The following is a 16079-nucleotide window of genomic DNA, read 5'->3' on the forward strand; positions in this document are numbered from 1 at the left end:
CCTAAGGGCTCTAAATGGAAGATTTCCTGAAGATTCTCCCTCCGTGGCCTTGTTCAACTCAGGCAACGCAACCTCTACAATCGACTACACGTTGGTCTCTCTCCCCCTTTTTCACCATGTGATGGGCTTCAAATTCGGGGACATGGGAGACAGTGACCACCGCCCTCAAGAAGTCTCCTTTTGTGCCCTTTCGGACTTAATTCTTTCCAACCCAACAGGACCACACGCAAGCTATACTATAAACCTCAAACAAATCAAAACCTCGGTCGCAAACACGGTGGAGGTACTTCAAGCAGCAAAATTCAATTAAACAGCCTAAACTATCCTTTAGGCAACCCTGTGGCAGGTTGGGAAAAATTCACGGCTGATTTTGCAAACAAATACTCAACAACTGTATGACATTTTCCATCTTCTGGCTCGGGTGCTCAAATGAAGATCTCAGCACCCAGAAATCAGCCTTAAAAATCCACAAAAAGGCGATCAATAAATCTCTAAGACTGTTGAGAAAAAGCCCGGGGAGGGGACTCTTCTTGCACAGTTTCACAAGCACCGGGCAGACCTCAATAAACTGAAATGGGCAGTCAAAAGATCTAACTAAGATGACTTCTGGGCCAAACTTCACCACGATTCTAAGGGAAACAACAGTGCCCAGTTCTGGTCCACAATAAACAAAATGCTAAATCCGAAGAACAGTGGAATATCATCCCACAAAACTAAATCCTCGTGGGAATCTTTCTTAGGAACACATTTTAACCAACAGGTCGCCATAACAAGTAAACTTCAGGTCGCTCGAGAGAGCCAACCCCCACAGACAATAACATCCCAGGAAGAAGCCAATTTTGGAACCACTGCGGTTTTACTCAGGAAAATTATCTCGAAAGGAAGATAAGACGGCGCAGCAGGGCTGAACGGAATTCAATCTGTTCAAATCTGAGCCTGAATACTGGGCAGAAACGCTGACCCCCCTCTACATGTCTGTCAGCTGATCTGGGCGCCTTCCTGCCTTATGGAGGGGCTCGACCATATCACCAATATATAAGGCGGGGGACAGAACATTGCCAAAAAACTACCGCCTGATAGCACTTTTGGATATTGAGGCTAAATACTTCGCAGGGCTCCTACTGATCTAGCTCCGTGAATGGGCAACAAACCACAACCTGATTCCATCTAGCCAAACGGGATTCTGTAGAGACACGGGGACAACAAAAAAATCTGCTAGCAATTTCATTACTTATCGACAAGGCAAGGGTGACTAAACAGGCTCTTCTCCTTTGCTTGTGGACTTCAAGGCGGCATTTGACAATGTCAACCGGGGGAACCTTTGGAGAAAACTGGCCTCTTAGGCATCCCGGCTCCTCTACTAAACCTTTTAATTGAACTGCACACCGACACGTGGGTCCAGGTAAAGCTCAGGAATGGCACACACCTATCTAGGCATATTGCGACTAAAAAAGGCCTAAAGTAAGGGTGTGTTTTAGCGCAATTTATTTACAGCTGACCTGCCACCTGCACTAGAAGCCTGCAACGCGCATGCACCACGCCTGGGGGGTAAAGCGCTGCCCAGCATATCCTATGCAGACTACGTGGTCCTGGTTAGCCACACGAAAGTAGGTCTCCAAAACCTTATCAACACGCAGCACAGATACGCCGAAGCAAACCTTCTAGAAGCGAACATCAACAAGACCAAAGTTTTGTCTATAACTGGGAATAAAAAGCTGCACACTTGGTTCCTCGGAACAAAGGTTGTCGCAAACTGCTCAGAATACAAATATCTTGGAATCTTGGTCGACAAAGGAGGTCGCTTCTCAAACCAATTGGAGGCCGTCAAGAGGAGAAGTATGCTGATAGCTACGACACTTAAACAGCTAAAGTCAACCCTGAACGGTCCCACCCTTTTTCCACTGCTCCGCGTGGCGCAAGTCAAAATAGAGTCATCTATCACGTATGGCAGTGAGGCTTTAAGAGGTACGGACGCAAAACTGCTGGATACAACCATTGCAAAGGCCTACTGACTTATCTTTAACCTGCCAACCTACACCTCACAAGCCCAGATCCGGTTAGAACTTGGACTGACCTGCCAAATGCTTGCAAGAAGGGGGTCATATATAAAGTGCTGGCACAAAATAAAGAACTCACGAGAAAATACTTTAAACCATCAGCTCTGGGAAGACTTAACCAGCTACTCCAAATGGCTGGCCAAAACATATTTAGAGGAGTCCCTGACTGTCACAAGCCTGAAAGAACTATGGGAAACTTCACTACCGCATGCACAATTCAAGCATGTAGTAAACAAGTGCATAAAAAGACTCTCGCATGTGGTAGATAAAGCAACCTTTTCCCACAAGCGCCATGCCTGGATGACTCTGTCCACATATAAAACATCCGGCCGACAAGCATACTTTGGTTTGGGGTATGGCAGGAAAACTAAAGAAGCCTTTTTAAAATATAGGCTAGGTATCCTACCATCTATACCACATCTCCAACCTTGGCTGAGAAGGAACTGTGGGACAAAATGTAGGCTGTGCGGCGCAGAGAATGAGGACTTTGAACACCTGCTATGTACCTGCCCGAGGCTGAAAGAGGAAAGAGTAGCCCTGCTAAAAACTGCCTTCAATGAACAAAGAATCCGCACATGCAGACAAGCAGTTCTCGCTTGTTTCGATCCAGGTCTTCCGCGATTAAATGGGAAGTTGGTGAAATTCTTGAAACTAGCCGAGAAGAAACTAACAAGCCATGAATTCGGCCCAGACCTGACTATAGGAACTATGGTCAAGACTTAATGCAATGAACAACGCTCACCTCCCATATATCACTGTTTATAGCACAACTACTTTTATAATAAGTCTCCTGTTTTAAAAAAATGTCTTAAAACTTTTACCTGTGGATATGTGATTCCAATGTATTTTTGTAATGGTTTTAATCAACCTAATACAATAAAGTTTACTTACTTACTACACAGATTCTTCAGTGTCCGCTTGTAGCTTAGAACCATCCAGGGATGAGATCTAGTTGAGAGCGCCTCTTCGTCTTTAGCCACAGAGATTTTTTTCATTACGCCATATCGTTTTCTTCAATTACCCTTGGGGAAGGGTCATACCCAATAATGGTCGAACACCCAAATCGTCAATGGACAAGTCTAGATACCGACAAGAGGACACATTGTTTCTTGTTTGGACTTCATCCCAGAAGGTTTTTCACTATTGTTTGGCCGACCAGGACTGAACTCTTTTCCATACTTTAGAGTACACCCCCTTTCAAGTGATTCACTGATTTACTACGCCAAACTCAAGTCTTATCTGGGCCGGAGAGGCATTAGATGGAAGACGGAAAAGTGATCTGAATATTTTTGTAATAATGGAGTTTAAGGCTATTTTGTCTCTGCCTCACTCCCATATGTTAGGCTCGGAGTTAATATTGGTGCTATTACCTTTAGAAATGTTAGGACGCTTGGACCATCTAAGGACTCTGTAGTGTTAGAAATGACAGAAGTGCTTCCTTTGTAGCTCCAGCCTATGTTGTTGGAAGGCGCCTTTGCCATAGAATAATAGCCCAAGGTATCTGTAGGTTTTCACAGACTTCAGTTTTTGTCTTTGTAGATACCATTTCTGCCTTTTCTGTATACTGTTACTAACTTCCATGGCCTTGGTTTTCTTTTGATAAATTAACACGGCATTGGTTATGGAGTAATTAGCTAGTCTGTCAATGAGGCTTTGTAGACCGATTTTTGTTTCACTAAGGAGAATCGTATCATCTGTATACAGATGATTTGAAATAAGCATATCTCCTACCTTTGGGGGGTGAGCCTTTACCCCTTCCAGTGCTGGGGTAAGGTCTTCTAAAAATAGATTGAACAAATATGGCTCCAATATGCATCCTTGCTTTAAACCCTGGGAGATGTCTGTTTTCCTGGACACGAAAGAACCATTCTCAATTTTTACTCTTGCCCAAGTGTCCGTGTATAGCAATTGTATTGCTTTTAAAAGAGGTTCAGGGATGTCCCAGAGTGTCAATTTCTGCCAGAGGAGATTATGTTGCACTGTCAAATGTGGCTGTGAGATGCTAATTGCTGTGCCGCCCCTTGGGTAAATCCAGATTGTTAGAGGGGGTTTATATATTTTCTTTCCGCCCAATCAATAGTTTAGTAGAGAAAAGGCCTGCAAATTGCTTTACCTCGGTATCTAATAGTGTAATGAGGTGATCATTTTCAGGCTAATGGCAGTCACTCCCTTTGAACATCAGATTAATTATAGAGCCTTTGCATGAATCTGGGATAGTTACCAGCTGCAGCGCATTGTTGAAAACTAAAGTCAGAGGGTGGGATTTGTTTTATACAATGTTTGTGGTATTCCGTCCGGTCCCAGCATTCCATCACGTCTGCATTGATGTGCATACTTGATCTTCAAAAAAGCTAAGCATACTGTTGTCTAGATTTATGATGCTTATGGAGTTTGTGCTTTATGTCTCATCGTTGAAGAGTGTTGTGTCCTCTGTGGATTGATTGACGTGTTTGGTTAAAAAGTTGACCCAACCTGTTCCTGTTAAATTTGAACTATAATCAGCGATAGGGGCCCTGTTTCCGTTTTTCACCATCTTCCAGAAGTCTGTTGAGTTTTTCTTTTTATTGAAGATACAATGCTTTTGCCCAAAATTTAGCACTGTTATTTTTTCCTCCCAAACTATCTTTCGGTATATTTTATAAATAAACTTCCGGTCCGCTTGAATCAAAGGGCTCCTATGCTTCCTCTTTACAATGCGACATGAGGCAGGTATTTAAGTCCTTTTTAGGTCGAAGCACGACCTGCATTCAATGCGAAGCATTGATTGCAGTCAGCTTCGACAACTATTGTGATCCGTATTTGGGAATGTGGACACGACTCAGACGCGCGCTTTTGCAGTCTCAGTTTTGACCACGGGAGCGCGCGTCTGAGCCGCGCTTGCGCAGACGAACTCCCAGCCCCTGCTTTCGCTTCGATCGCATGCACTAATGGGGCACACACACACACACACACACACACACACAGCCAGCCCCCACACCCCTGCGCGCACACATACACACGCTGCCGCCCCCCCACCCTCCCTGCACACACACACATACAGACACGCACACACACAGACACGCACGCATACACATGCAGCCGCCCCCTACCCCTGCCCCATGCACCGGGAGATCTGCCATACCCCCGAATCGGTACTTACTGGTTAGGCGCCTCCTCGTACTTCGGCCGTCTAGAGAGTTAGGCTCCTCTGCATCTCCGGAGGCTCCGGGTGGAGGAGGCAGTGGTGGAAAGGCGGGCCCAGCTTCAGGGGAAGGACCGATGCGTCACGACTGCTCCTGGCCCATCCACTCCGTGGGCGCGGGCTTCGCGGAAGACGGAAGTCCCGCCTCACTACAGGCGTGACGCTCCCGAACTTCCGGTTTCGGGATGCGGGCCTGTGCTGCAGTGACTTATATGCACCAGAATGTCCACATACTGTTGTTTACCTCTCAAGGTGTTACAAGATGCTAACAGATTTACTTTTGATCAGGTAAGCATTGTGCTTTAAATTCAGCCTGTTTTCACTTTGTAGAACCGTTACTTGCCGTGTTTTCGTCTTCCGACGCACACAAATGTCAACCTGGTGAGCCCATCTGTGCGCAGTTGCGTGCACGTTTATAAAAAGAGGCAGCTGCTGTGCTCAGACTGTAGACTGCCACCAGTCGAAAATCTGACTGTTATAATGTTTGATGTTATGCGCACTCGTGCTGCAGGTTTTACAGAGCTGAACTCTGTTTACCAAACTAAAACGCTGCAATGAAGCTGAAAGATCTCCTCTCAGGCGAGGAGACGAAAACACCGAAGAGCTTTTCGGCCCTGTGCTGCACCGCCGAGCGCCGGGCACGAGAAAGGTACGCTGCTGTGCTGTGAGGCCACGTGGATTCTGTAACGTGTAGTGCCGGGATCACAGCCTTGTGCATAGTTGAAGCATAACTGAAGCCGTTGTGAGGTGAAAAATAGGAATTCTGGGCCAAGGGACTTTTTAAAATGTCAGTGTTGTTATAGTTTCCGGTGTCGGGGTGAAGCATGCAGGTGTTTTTGTGAAGCCAACAACATTTGTCTTTCTGTTTTATTTTTAAATTGTGGTGAGTAAGAATGATGATCGATATTGGACAGCTGCGGGCAAATCATAACACAGATCTTGCTTTCCGACGTGTTTTTTGTGCAAAGTTTACTTCAGTGACTTTGAGTTCTTATGTGTTGCTAGAAGAATTACACTTACGTGGGTGTTGGGTTTTCCGAACTGTCCATTAATATGTATAGCATGGGGCAGGTAGAACGAGCGGGCTGGTGGGGGTACAAGATTTTTGCGATGCAGGGAGGTGTGCGCTCTTCCTGGGAGCGTCCGTGCCATGTTTCATTTGCAAGGAGCCGTGAAGTGACGTGCTCAGTCCTGTTTCCACATGTTTTAAGCCTGTCACACAAACAAGACGTGTTATTTTCCCCAGGTTATTACACCGGCTGTGCAGTGTAGTCTGGCAGTCACAGTGATGGCTGGCTTACGGGTAGCATCATACCACGTCTCCCACCCAGCAGTTTGTAAAGCAGACAAACCGACAGAGAATGTCCTGGAAGCCCCTGCAGCTTGTAGAGGAGATGAAGTAATTATCGTTTTGAAGAAAAAAAGCAGGGTGCTGACGGTAGCAACTGTAGTAATTTAAGCGAAGTTGTCTTTTTATTCCACATTTGACGATACATACTTTAAATTACATGGTAGGTCTAAAACGCGCAAATGGAAAAAACATGGTAATCCGCACCACTCAATTAGGCAACTACCAGTGCTCAAAACAAAAGGGATAATGTTGCAGCCTTGGTGAAGTCGAGGTAGAGTGCTTTTCAGTCTTATAAAAGATAGTGTAATTATGCCCGTTCCCATTTAAAAAAGACCCTGACAGATTGTTACCATCCTTTAAACAGCACAGAAGTGAACAACACAGTGACCTGACATGCACGTGCCTTTAAATTCAGATGTTTATTCTTAAAATATACAGTGAGGTTACAGCAGTGTGGAAAAGTAAACACACGGAAGAACATATGTAATGTGAACCGCCCCTTCATTTCACTGCCATGTTTGGTATGGTAATAACGCCAGCCTTAAAGTTATAATTTCCACTATGTGGGGAAAAAACCTGGTGACTTGTCCAGCTTACATATAAAAGAGCTATGTTGAGCGAAAGGCTTCCTTCAGAGAACATTAAATGCCCCATTCGGTTGTTTAAAGTCACACCACAACAGAAAATTCATTGCAACAGGGGCCTTCCTCAATTTGGTGGTCATTCTGTCACTGGGATTTATAATTCTCAAGACAATTAATGCCGAACCATTTTCTATCCATATTTGGCAACTTTACCTACAACTTAAACAAAATAACTTTTTGCACAGTACTTACAAAGTGTGGCCTATAATATATTCCCAAAAATAGTTTCTCCTCCTGTGCCATAACAGATGGTGTCTATATGTGCATATTGTGTCCAGCATGGGTGCCCAAAATTCGCAAAACGAGCAGTGTGAGTGCCGTTTGCATTTTTAACAGATTTAAGACCCTGGTGTAAAATGTGAGCTCAGATGCATGTCAAGCAGTGTGGCTGGTGCACATCTTGCTGCATTCCTTTTTCACAAAGGAACGCAGCAAGATTTGGCCTGCCACACAACCACCACCTGTGCGCCTGCCTAGTGTAGGCTGGCTCCGAGAAATCACATACGAGAGGAGAGAGAAACATCCACTGCTCGTATTGCAAGCCCCATGCACTTCGCTGCTCTGGTATGCCACGAGCAGTGGAGCACAGAGTTACATTCCTACACTGACTTTAGAGACAAAAATGTAATTCAGTAAATTTGCAAATAATTGCTCTTCGATGGTCGTACCGATCATCTTTGAGGGGCACTACTGAACGCCACAGCATCACTCGGTGCCACCACAATATCAATCTGTGCAACCATTCAACAACAACTAGTTCAAATATGTTCTCTCAATGTTTCAAGCTTTATTACAAATGTCACAAAAAGATGTTAGTATTTCACTTCTGTTATTTGATTTTCGTCACAATAAAATACACTGAACAAAATCTTCACAAAAGTTATTTACAAAAGTTTAAGCTATTGCCATTATAAATTACAATAACTTTTATTAAAGTATTAATTATTTAAAAAAATTAAAAGCCATTATTATTTGTAATATCAATACATCTAAGTCACATAAATACAACACATATTGCATTACAAATGCTATAGGTGTCACATTTGCGAAAGTTTTAACAATTGGCATTGTAAATAACAAAGCTATTAATTTCGCTATTTTCAAAACCAACACATAAATACAAAATTTGTCATTTACAAGACCAATAGCTCAAACTTTCCTAATGTGAGACCTATTGCATTGCAAATGGTTGTTAAGTCTTGCGAGCACTTTGTAACCCGATGTGTGCTTGGGCGGTTTTTTGATGAGTAGCTGTTATTTACATTTTTTGTAAAGACTGCCCATTTGGAGATCGGGGTAAGGTGTTCCTTACTAAAGAATACCTGATAAGGGCTGCTTGGGCCTCCCCGATAGTACCTGTAGTGTCATTAGACAACTGCAGTGTCTAATAATTTCTCATTTATAATTCCCCCAGCAGTGTATTTGCCTGTTGGTGGAGGATACATTTAACATCAAGGCCTATAATTTTTTGTCCATGGTCATTTTTGTCTGATTTTTTGATCTGGAATGATGTAATTATGTGAAGTAGAGGGAGAGTTGCTGCTGTGAAATCAATTTTAGAGTGTGAGTCAGATGAGTAATGGGTCCAAGCTGGAGGGGATCTTGTTGATATCTGCCATTTAATACTCTTAGCCCAAAGGATTGAATATCTTTTACCAGTGTCACCGCCTTTGAATTCCTTAACCTATCGTTAGTTGTTGCTGCAGATTGTTTGGGATTCAGAAAAGGGGGTGGTGATGAACAGAGTGTCTGAATTAAGCAGACCACTCTTACCCAGTCCAAAGATCAGGGCTTGATCCATCACCGTTATTTAGCTCACTGCACCATCCCAGCTCAGAACCTGGCTATATGCAAATTAGTCTGTCCCTGGCCCAGTGAATCATGGGAACAGGGCAGACCAAACTACCAAGCCAATTCTTCACCAGAAAGGAGACAAGCTTCCGGGGACCGGTTTCTGGCATTTCAGCCGTCGTCGACCCGGCTTGCTTGAATCCTGATGGTGCAGTGAGCAAGGGACTCATGTCTGAGTATACCCTGCCACACCTATAGTGGCCAAAAACGATTCAGAAAAGGGGGTGGTGATGAACAGAGTGTCTGAATTAAGCAGACCACTCTTACCCAGTCCAAAGATCAGGGCTTGATCCATCACCGTTATTTAGCTCACTGCACCATCCCAGCTCAGAACCTGGCTATATGCAAATTAGTCTGTCCCTGGCCCAGTGCATCATGGGAACAGGGCAGACCAAACTACCAAGCCAATTCTTCACCAGAAAGGAGACAAGCTTCCCGGGACCGGTTTCTGGCATTTCAGCCGTCGTCGGCCCGGCTTGCTTGAATCTTGATGGTGCAGTGAGCAAGGGACTCATGTCTGAGTATACCCTGCCACACCTATAGTGGCCAAAAACGATTCAGAAAAGGGGGTGGTGATGAACAGAGTGTCTGAATTAAGCAGACCACTCTTACCCAGTCCAAAGATCAGGGCTTGATCCATCACCGTTATTTAGCTCACTGCACCATCCCAGCTCAGAACCTGGCTATATGCAAATTAGTCTGTCCCTGGCCCAGTGCATCATGGGAACAGGGCAGACCAAACTACCAAGCCAATTCTTCACCAGAAAGGAGACAAGCTTCCGGGGACCAGTTTCTGGCATTTCAGCCGTCGTCGGCCCGGCTTGCTTGGATCCTGATGGTGCAGTGAGCAAGGGACTCATGTCTGAGTATACCCTGCCACACCTATAGTGGCCAAAAACGATTCAGAAAAGGGGGTGGTGATGAACAGAGTGTCTGAATTAAGCAGACCACTCTTACCCAGTCCAAAGATCAGGGCTTGATCCATCACCGTTATTTAGCTCACTGCACCATCCCAGCTCAGAACCTGGCTATATGCAAATTAGTCTGTCCCTGGCCCAGTGCATCATGGGAACAGGGCAGACCAAACTACCAAGCCAATTCTTCACCAGAAAGGAGATTGTTTGGGGGCAAGCCAGAGATGGTCCTGCTGTATAATATGGTTATCACGGGGGAAAGGCTGCAGCAGGTTCATATTAAAATCTCCTGTGACAAGAATTTCTGTTGATGTTGGGTCTTGTAAACTGTCTAGTAGGCTGTTTGACAATTTAAATGACATTGATTTCCTGGATCTGGGAGAATATATAAATTGATTCATAAAAGGGGTCTGTCAAATTTTACATACAACTTTGTCAACTTGACCAATAAGTGATTTAAGGTATACATCATATGTTCATTATTTCCGAGCAGGTTACATCTCTTTGTTAAAAGGTTTCTGACTCTCAGAAGATTCACTGAAAAGTCTGTTATGACCCTGCACACTTTTGGCTGTCACACTTTCCCTTGCTGCTTTTTCCATTGTTGATAGCAGTAGGATTTCTCTGTTTTTGTTCAGTCTCTGGCTAGTGCATCCTCAAGAACCATGGGCTGGCCCCTAAATTTGAAGCAATCTCTCAAATGTTTGGACTGAGTTTCAAAGTCTTCACCCCTGGAGCACACTCTCTACGTTCTAAGCAATTCCCCATAGGGTATGATCCATTTAAAAGCCTTTGGAATGCCCACTGCTCGTACGAAAAATACAATTGTTAGCTGTCGTATTCTGATGAACCTTTGTGCATAGTTCCGTATCTTACCAAACAGTATGGCATCCAAGACGTCAATGGTCTTCCTGCTCATGCTGCTCGTTAACCCCTTCCATGCTCATGACGGAACGGTTCCGTCATGAGCGTAAGTTGGCCTGTGCTTATGACGGAACCGTTCCGTCATGGTTCCATAGGCCCAATGGAATGTTCAACACCGCAGAAAAATTCGCGCAGCACAGAAGGGGTTAATATGATCTTATAGTCATTGTTGTTCAACCTCTCAATATAGGCAGCGTGAAGATTCAGTGTTGTCTCAAATAAGGAAAAAGGTAATTGATGAATCAAGACCAAAACACCAATGTTTCATCTTGTCTGGTTATACTCAGCCCACACCACGTTCCTCTCCCACCACCCCATGAAAAGATTTGTGTATTTTCGGATGAAGGAGGTGCCCATGGCTGCGCCTTGCCTCCATAGGTAAAGTGAATTGTAAACAAAGACATTATATTCCATGCAATAGCCTAACATCTCCAAGAGCATATGGATGTGTTAGAGAAGGCTGATGAATGGATTTAATTTTCCATTTCTGTTGTATTGACATGTATAATGATATAACGTCAGGGTTGACTATCAGATAACTACTCTTTCAAGGGATATTCTGAATAATCATCAGAAAGTCAGATGAATCTCTAATATATGATGGTAATGTCACTACCCCTCGAGCACAATCTCTACATTCTAAGCAATTCCCCACAGGGTATGATCCATTTAAAAAAAAAAATATCAAGAAAGCTTTAAGTATTGTTCAGGAGGGAGCCAAAGAAGCTCACAAGGTTTCTCCCTTGTTAAAGTCCCAATATATGACTTCCTCGGCCCCTAAGGAACTGTCTTCCTCCTCCGCCCAAGCTTCTAGCATTGTTAACTGGCTGGAATCAGCATGTGATAAAGTCGCCCCAATGAAAAAAATTAAAACTAAGCGCCCTCACGACGCTCAGCGCTGGTTTTCCGAGGATCTAAAAATGGAGAAACTAGCCCTGCGGCAGGCTGAACGCCGTTGGCGGCGCCACTACACCCCTGAGGAGAAAACTATCTACATCTCCCTATTAAAACAATATCAAAATTCTATCTTACAAACCAAATCCACATATTTCTCTCAAAAAATCATTAATTCCTCGTCCAAATCCAAAGATGTTTTCTCCATTGTTAATGAGCTCACTCTACCAGACCGGGTACTAGCATAAGCCGGCCCCCTCTCAGGTACTGTGTGACTCATTAAACGCCTTTTTCATTGAAAAAATTGCTCTCATCAAAAACAATATTCTGCCCTCAATCCCATGTTTGATTCCTGCTAACACTTGTGGAAATCCACTGGTGCTAGACCATATCCCCTTAATTTCAAAGCCAGAGTTTTTGGCCCTCCTAAATAGAGTAAACTCTGGCTCCCCAAATGACAGTTGCCCCCCTGAGGTCTTAAAAAAAGCCTTTCGAGCCTGCCCCGATCCTCCACTTTCATTACTCAATAGCTCTCTGACCACTGGCACTGTTCCTGACTTTTTTAAATGTGCCGCAGTGGTGCCTATTATTAAAAAACCCAATGCGGATCCCCTAGTACTGAGTAATTTCCGCCCCATTTCCCTACTCCCTTTTCTTAGTAAAATTCTAGAGGCCCATGTGACTAATTGTCTCAGTGCCTTCATTGAGTCTTTCCAATTTCTGGATCCCCAGCAGGCGGGTTTTCGGCCGGGACACTCTACTGAGGCTGTTATTGTGGCTGTGATGAACGAGCTCAGGAAGGGAGCTGATAACAACATTCCCCAGGCCCTTGTGCTTCTGGATTTGTCGGCTGCTTTCGACACGGTCGATCACACCCTTTTGATCAACAGTGTCGGCAGCGCCGGCATCCGGGGCACAGCGCTAGAGTGGATCAGATCCTTCTTATTCCATCGCTCCCAGGCTGTTCGCCTATCCCCCTTCTCAGCCACCCCTGAGAAACTAACCTGTGGGGTTCCACAAGGATCGGCCCTATCAACACTTTTATTCAACCTATATATGCAACCCCTGATTCAATCCCTACACAACTATCCTGTTACCATCTTCAATTACGCTGATAACATTCAAATGGTCTTTAATCTTAACTCCACACCCACATCCATCGCTGACTTTCAGTCTACTATGACCTTCATTGGAGAATGGATGTCCCAAAGCCAATTGAAATTTAATCCCAACAAAACGGAGCTGGTTCTAAAAGGAGGCCCCCTTAATCCCTGGAACCCCAATTTTTGGCCATCATCTTGGGGCTCCGCTCCTTCCCCTTCTGATTCTGTAAAGAGTTTAGGGGTCACCATCAGCAAAGATCTTTCATTGGCACCCCAGATCAAGGCAGTTACTTCGTCATCTTTTTTCCAACTACGACGAATTCGAAAAATCTCCAGGTTTCTGACCACTGAGGCCCTTGTACTGGTCATTATGGCATTGGTTATCTCCCGCCTTGATTATGCCAGCGTTCTCTACGTTGGCATTCCAGCCTACCAACTTCGCCAATTACAACTGGTGCAGAATCAAGCGGCGAGACTTGTATTTCGTCAACCTAGACATCAACATGTCTCCCCCATATTGAAAAAGCTTCATTGGCTGCCAGTGGCGAAAGGTGGTATTTTCAAACTTGGCTGTACCGTCTTCAAATCTTTGACTGGCCATGGCCCTACCTTTGTAACATCTAGGATCCATCGTTACGTCCCCTCCAGTAACCTGCGCTCCTTGCACCACAACCTTCTTTCTGTCCCTTCCTTCAAGCGGAAGAAACACGGCGGCCTTGGGTTCTGTTTTCTGGCACCCAAAACATGGAATTCTCTCCCCTACGAACTCCAGTCAACCTCCTGCTACATGTCCTTCAGGAAACTACTAAAAACCCACCTGTTCCGACGTATGATATATATACATATGATGACTGAACACCGGCCCCCTGTCCCCTCCTGAGTTTACCTGCCCCATAGCGCCATGAAACCAGTGGTGTCCGAGCGCTCTACAAATAATTTTTACATTACATTTTACATTACATATGCCTTTTATAGAGCTCAATTTCAATTTTCCTTCCACCACCCAGAGCATAACTAAACACAAATGATTTTAAAAATCTGAAGATAAATAAAAAGTAATAGTTTACTTTGTGTTCATACCAACCAAATGATATGGAAATTTCAGCGAGACTTATTATAGTTCTCAAAATTATTATCTGGTTGATGATCCTTTTAGACTATGTTTAGTTTAAGGGAATTTTAACACATCAAAAACATCTGTAGACTAGTAAAATGCACAATATCCAAAAATGATTTAAATTACTGATTCCACTATTTCAAAACAAAGAAATTGTAGAAATGAAACAAGACATACTGTACTGTTGGTCTCTATTTGATAGTCTCCCCAGAACAAGAACGTGGACCTGTGATCTCCAGTCCGGAGTGTGGCTGGCTTTGGGCTCCCCGGTTTGTAATTGAGTTCCAATTCCCAATGCACGGATCCCGAGGTGCTCTCAAGAATCATGACCTAACAAGCAAAGGAAAACTGTTATTAATTTGTATAAATATACTTACTGCCACACAAAAGCCCAAAGAAGCAGTACACAGCACACAGAATTGTGTACAAATGTGTGGTTGTTACACATCATTGTTTAATATCCTCACACCTTTTTTATAACATAGTTCATTAAATCAGTACTTGCACGTAAACCTATAACCCAACTCCCATACATTTTAACAGCTTAAGACAAAAATCTGATCCAGACTTATTGCGGTTACACTTGCAATAAAATCTGTCAGAATGGTAAATTACTGGCGACATTTCAGAGAGGTCTAGGATTTGTCTAAATAGTGAAAAAACCTAAAACGGTTTACCCATTCTGTTTTAAACATTAATTGTTGTTCCTTTTTTTGAAGATGCTTGAAAGGGTGTAAAATATTTCACTGCCAGAAAAATCCTCCTAATTTATAACCTTTTTATGATTAATGGGGCCCCTATTGTAACACCGCTGTGACATATTTGAAATATCAATTACCCAGACCCTGTTAAAGGTTTGTGGCTATAGGCGAGAACTGTAGGTTGCATTTAAGGCAAATAAGAAGTTGAGGTTCTGTTGCCTGCATTCATCTTTCCCCCATCATTTTCATATGTAAACTGTGTGCCTCCACTTCTGCTGCCCATCGGTTTCCGGGGATACAGAGCTGTTCCCAGGTCCTTTGCAAAAAAGAAGCTGAAGGCAACAGCAATTTCTCGACTCAAAATGCTATAACTACAGACAGAATCGAAAGCCTTTTGGGAACGCATTGAGGGCCTCTATGTGAAGGGTGGATGTCAATAGAGAGAAGAGTGACCACCAAGTGATGTTGGTTGAAGATGGACATGGAGATCAGAAATCAGGGGCAGCCAATGGAGTAGAGGCTAGTGGCACACCAAGTAGAAGTTTTGAGGGCATGTTCAGGGGATCAGGTAAAGAACAGAGAAAATCATTAAAAAACACCAAACAAAATACCTTAAGGACCACCAATTATTTGACACCACTCAGTCTGGTTTCAGATCCAACCACAGCATGGAAACTGCCCTCATTGCTGCCACAGATAATGTTGCATTGACTCTAGACAGAGGAGACACAGCAGTCCTCATCCTTCTGGATGTCTCAGCGGTATTTGGCACAGTCCCCCACCCCATGCTCGTCCAATGCCTACAAAACATTGAAATCCAAGGACATACATTCCTATCAATCTGCTACTTCCTGACTTAAAGGACCCAGTCAGTCAGTCTGCCATTATGCACCTCAGACGCCCTAGATCTCAGCTGTGGAATTCCGCAAGGATTCTCCCTAAGCCTGACTTTCGTCAATGCAAACTTGATCCCTTTAGCTAGCATAACTGCCTCTCGCAATATCAACATCCTCCCCTATGCCGATGACACTCCACTCCTTCTTTCCCTCCCGGACAAGATGCCAAGTCCCCTGGTCAAGTTCAATGCCTTTAAAACTGAAATTGTGCACTGGATGAAGACCAGCTTTCTAAAGCTGAACACTGAGTAGATCAAACTCATGATCTTTAAGACGAGCACATCGCCATGGGACTTCACCTTGTGGCCAACAGAGCTAGGTCCGACAAATCCAAGTACCTCGGGATCATCATCGACAAGAAGCTCAACATGATTGTTCAAGTCAATGCTGTATCTGTCTCATGCTTCCATAACCTGAAGATGTTGAGGAAGATTCTCAAAGTGGTC

At 44.1% G+C, this 16079-nt stretch overlaps 1 protein-coding gene across 4 annotated transcripts in view; it reads right to left on the reverse strand.

The window, feature by feature from the left end:
* The window catches only part of FAM234A (family with sequence similarity 234 member A), a 460740-nt gene that overhangs the window by 87289 nt on the left and 357372 nt on the right, over positions 1 to 16079 (reverse strand). For all 4 annotated transcript variants that reach the window (XR_015300694.1, XM_086941371.1, XM_086941370.1 and 1 more), the window contains exon 10: positions 14214 to 14366. Coding sequence is in view for 3 of the 4 variants with exons in the window: in XM_086941371.1 (XP_086797497.1) it covers positions 14214 to 14366 (153 nt within the window). In the remaining variant the exon portion in view is untranslated. The remainder of the gene's footprint in view (positions 1 to 14213; positions 14367 to 16079) is intronic.

The sequence above is a fragment of the Lissotriton vulgaris genome, chromosome 10 (assembly GCF_964263255.1).
Source record: "Lissotriton vulgaris chromosome 10, aLisVul1.2, whole genome shotgun sequence".
Taxonomy (NCBI): Eukaryota; Metazoa; Chordata; class Amphibia; order Caudata; family Salamandridae; genus Lissotriton; species Lissotriton vulgaris.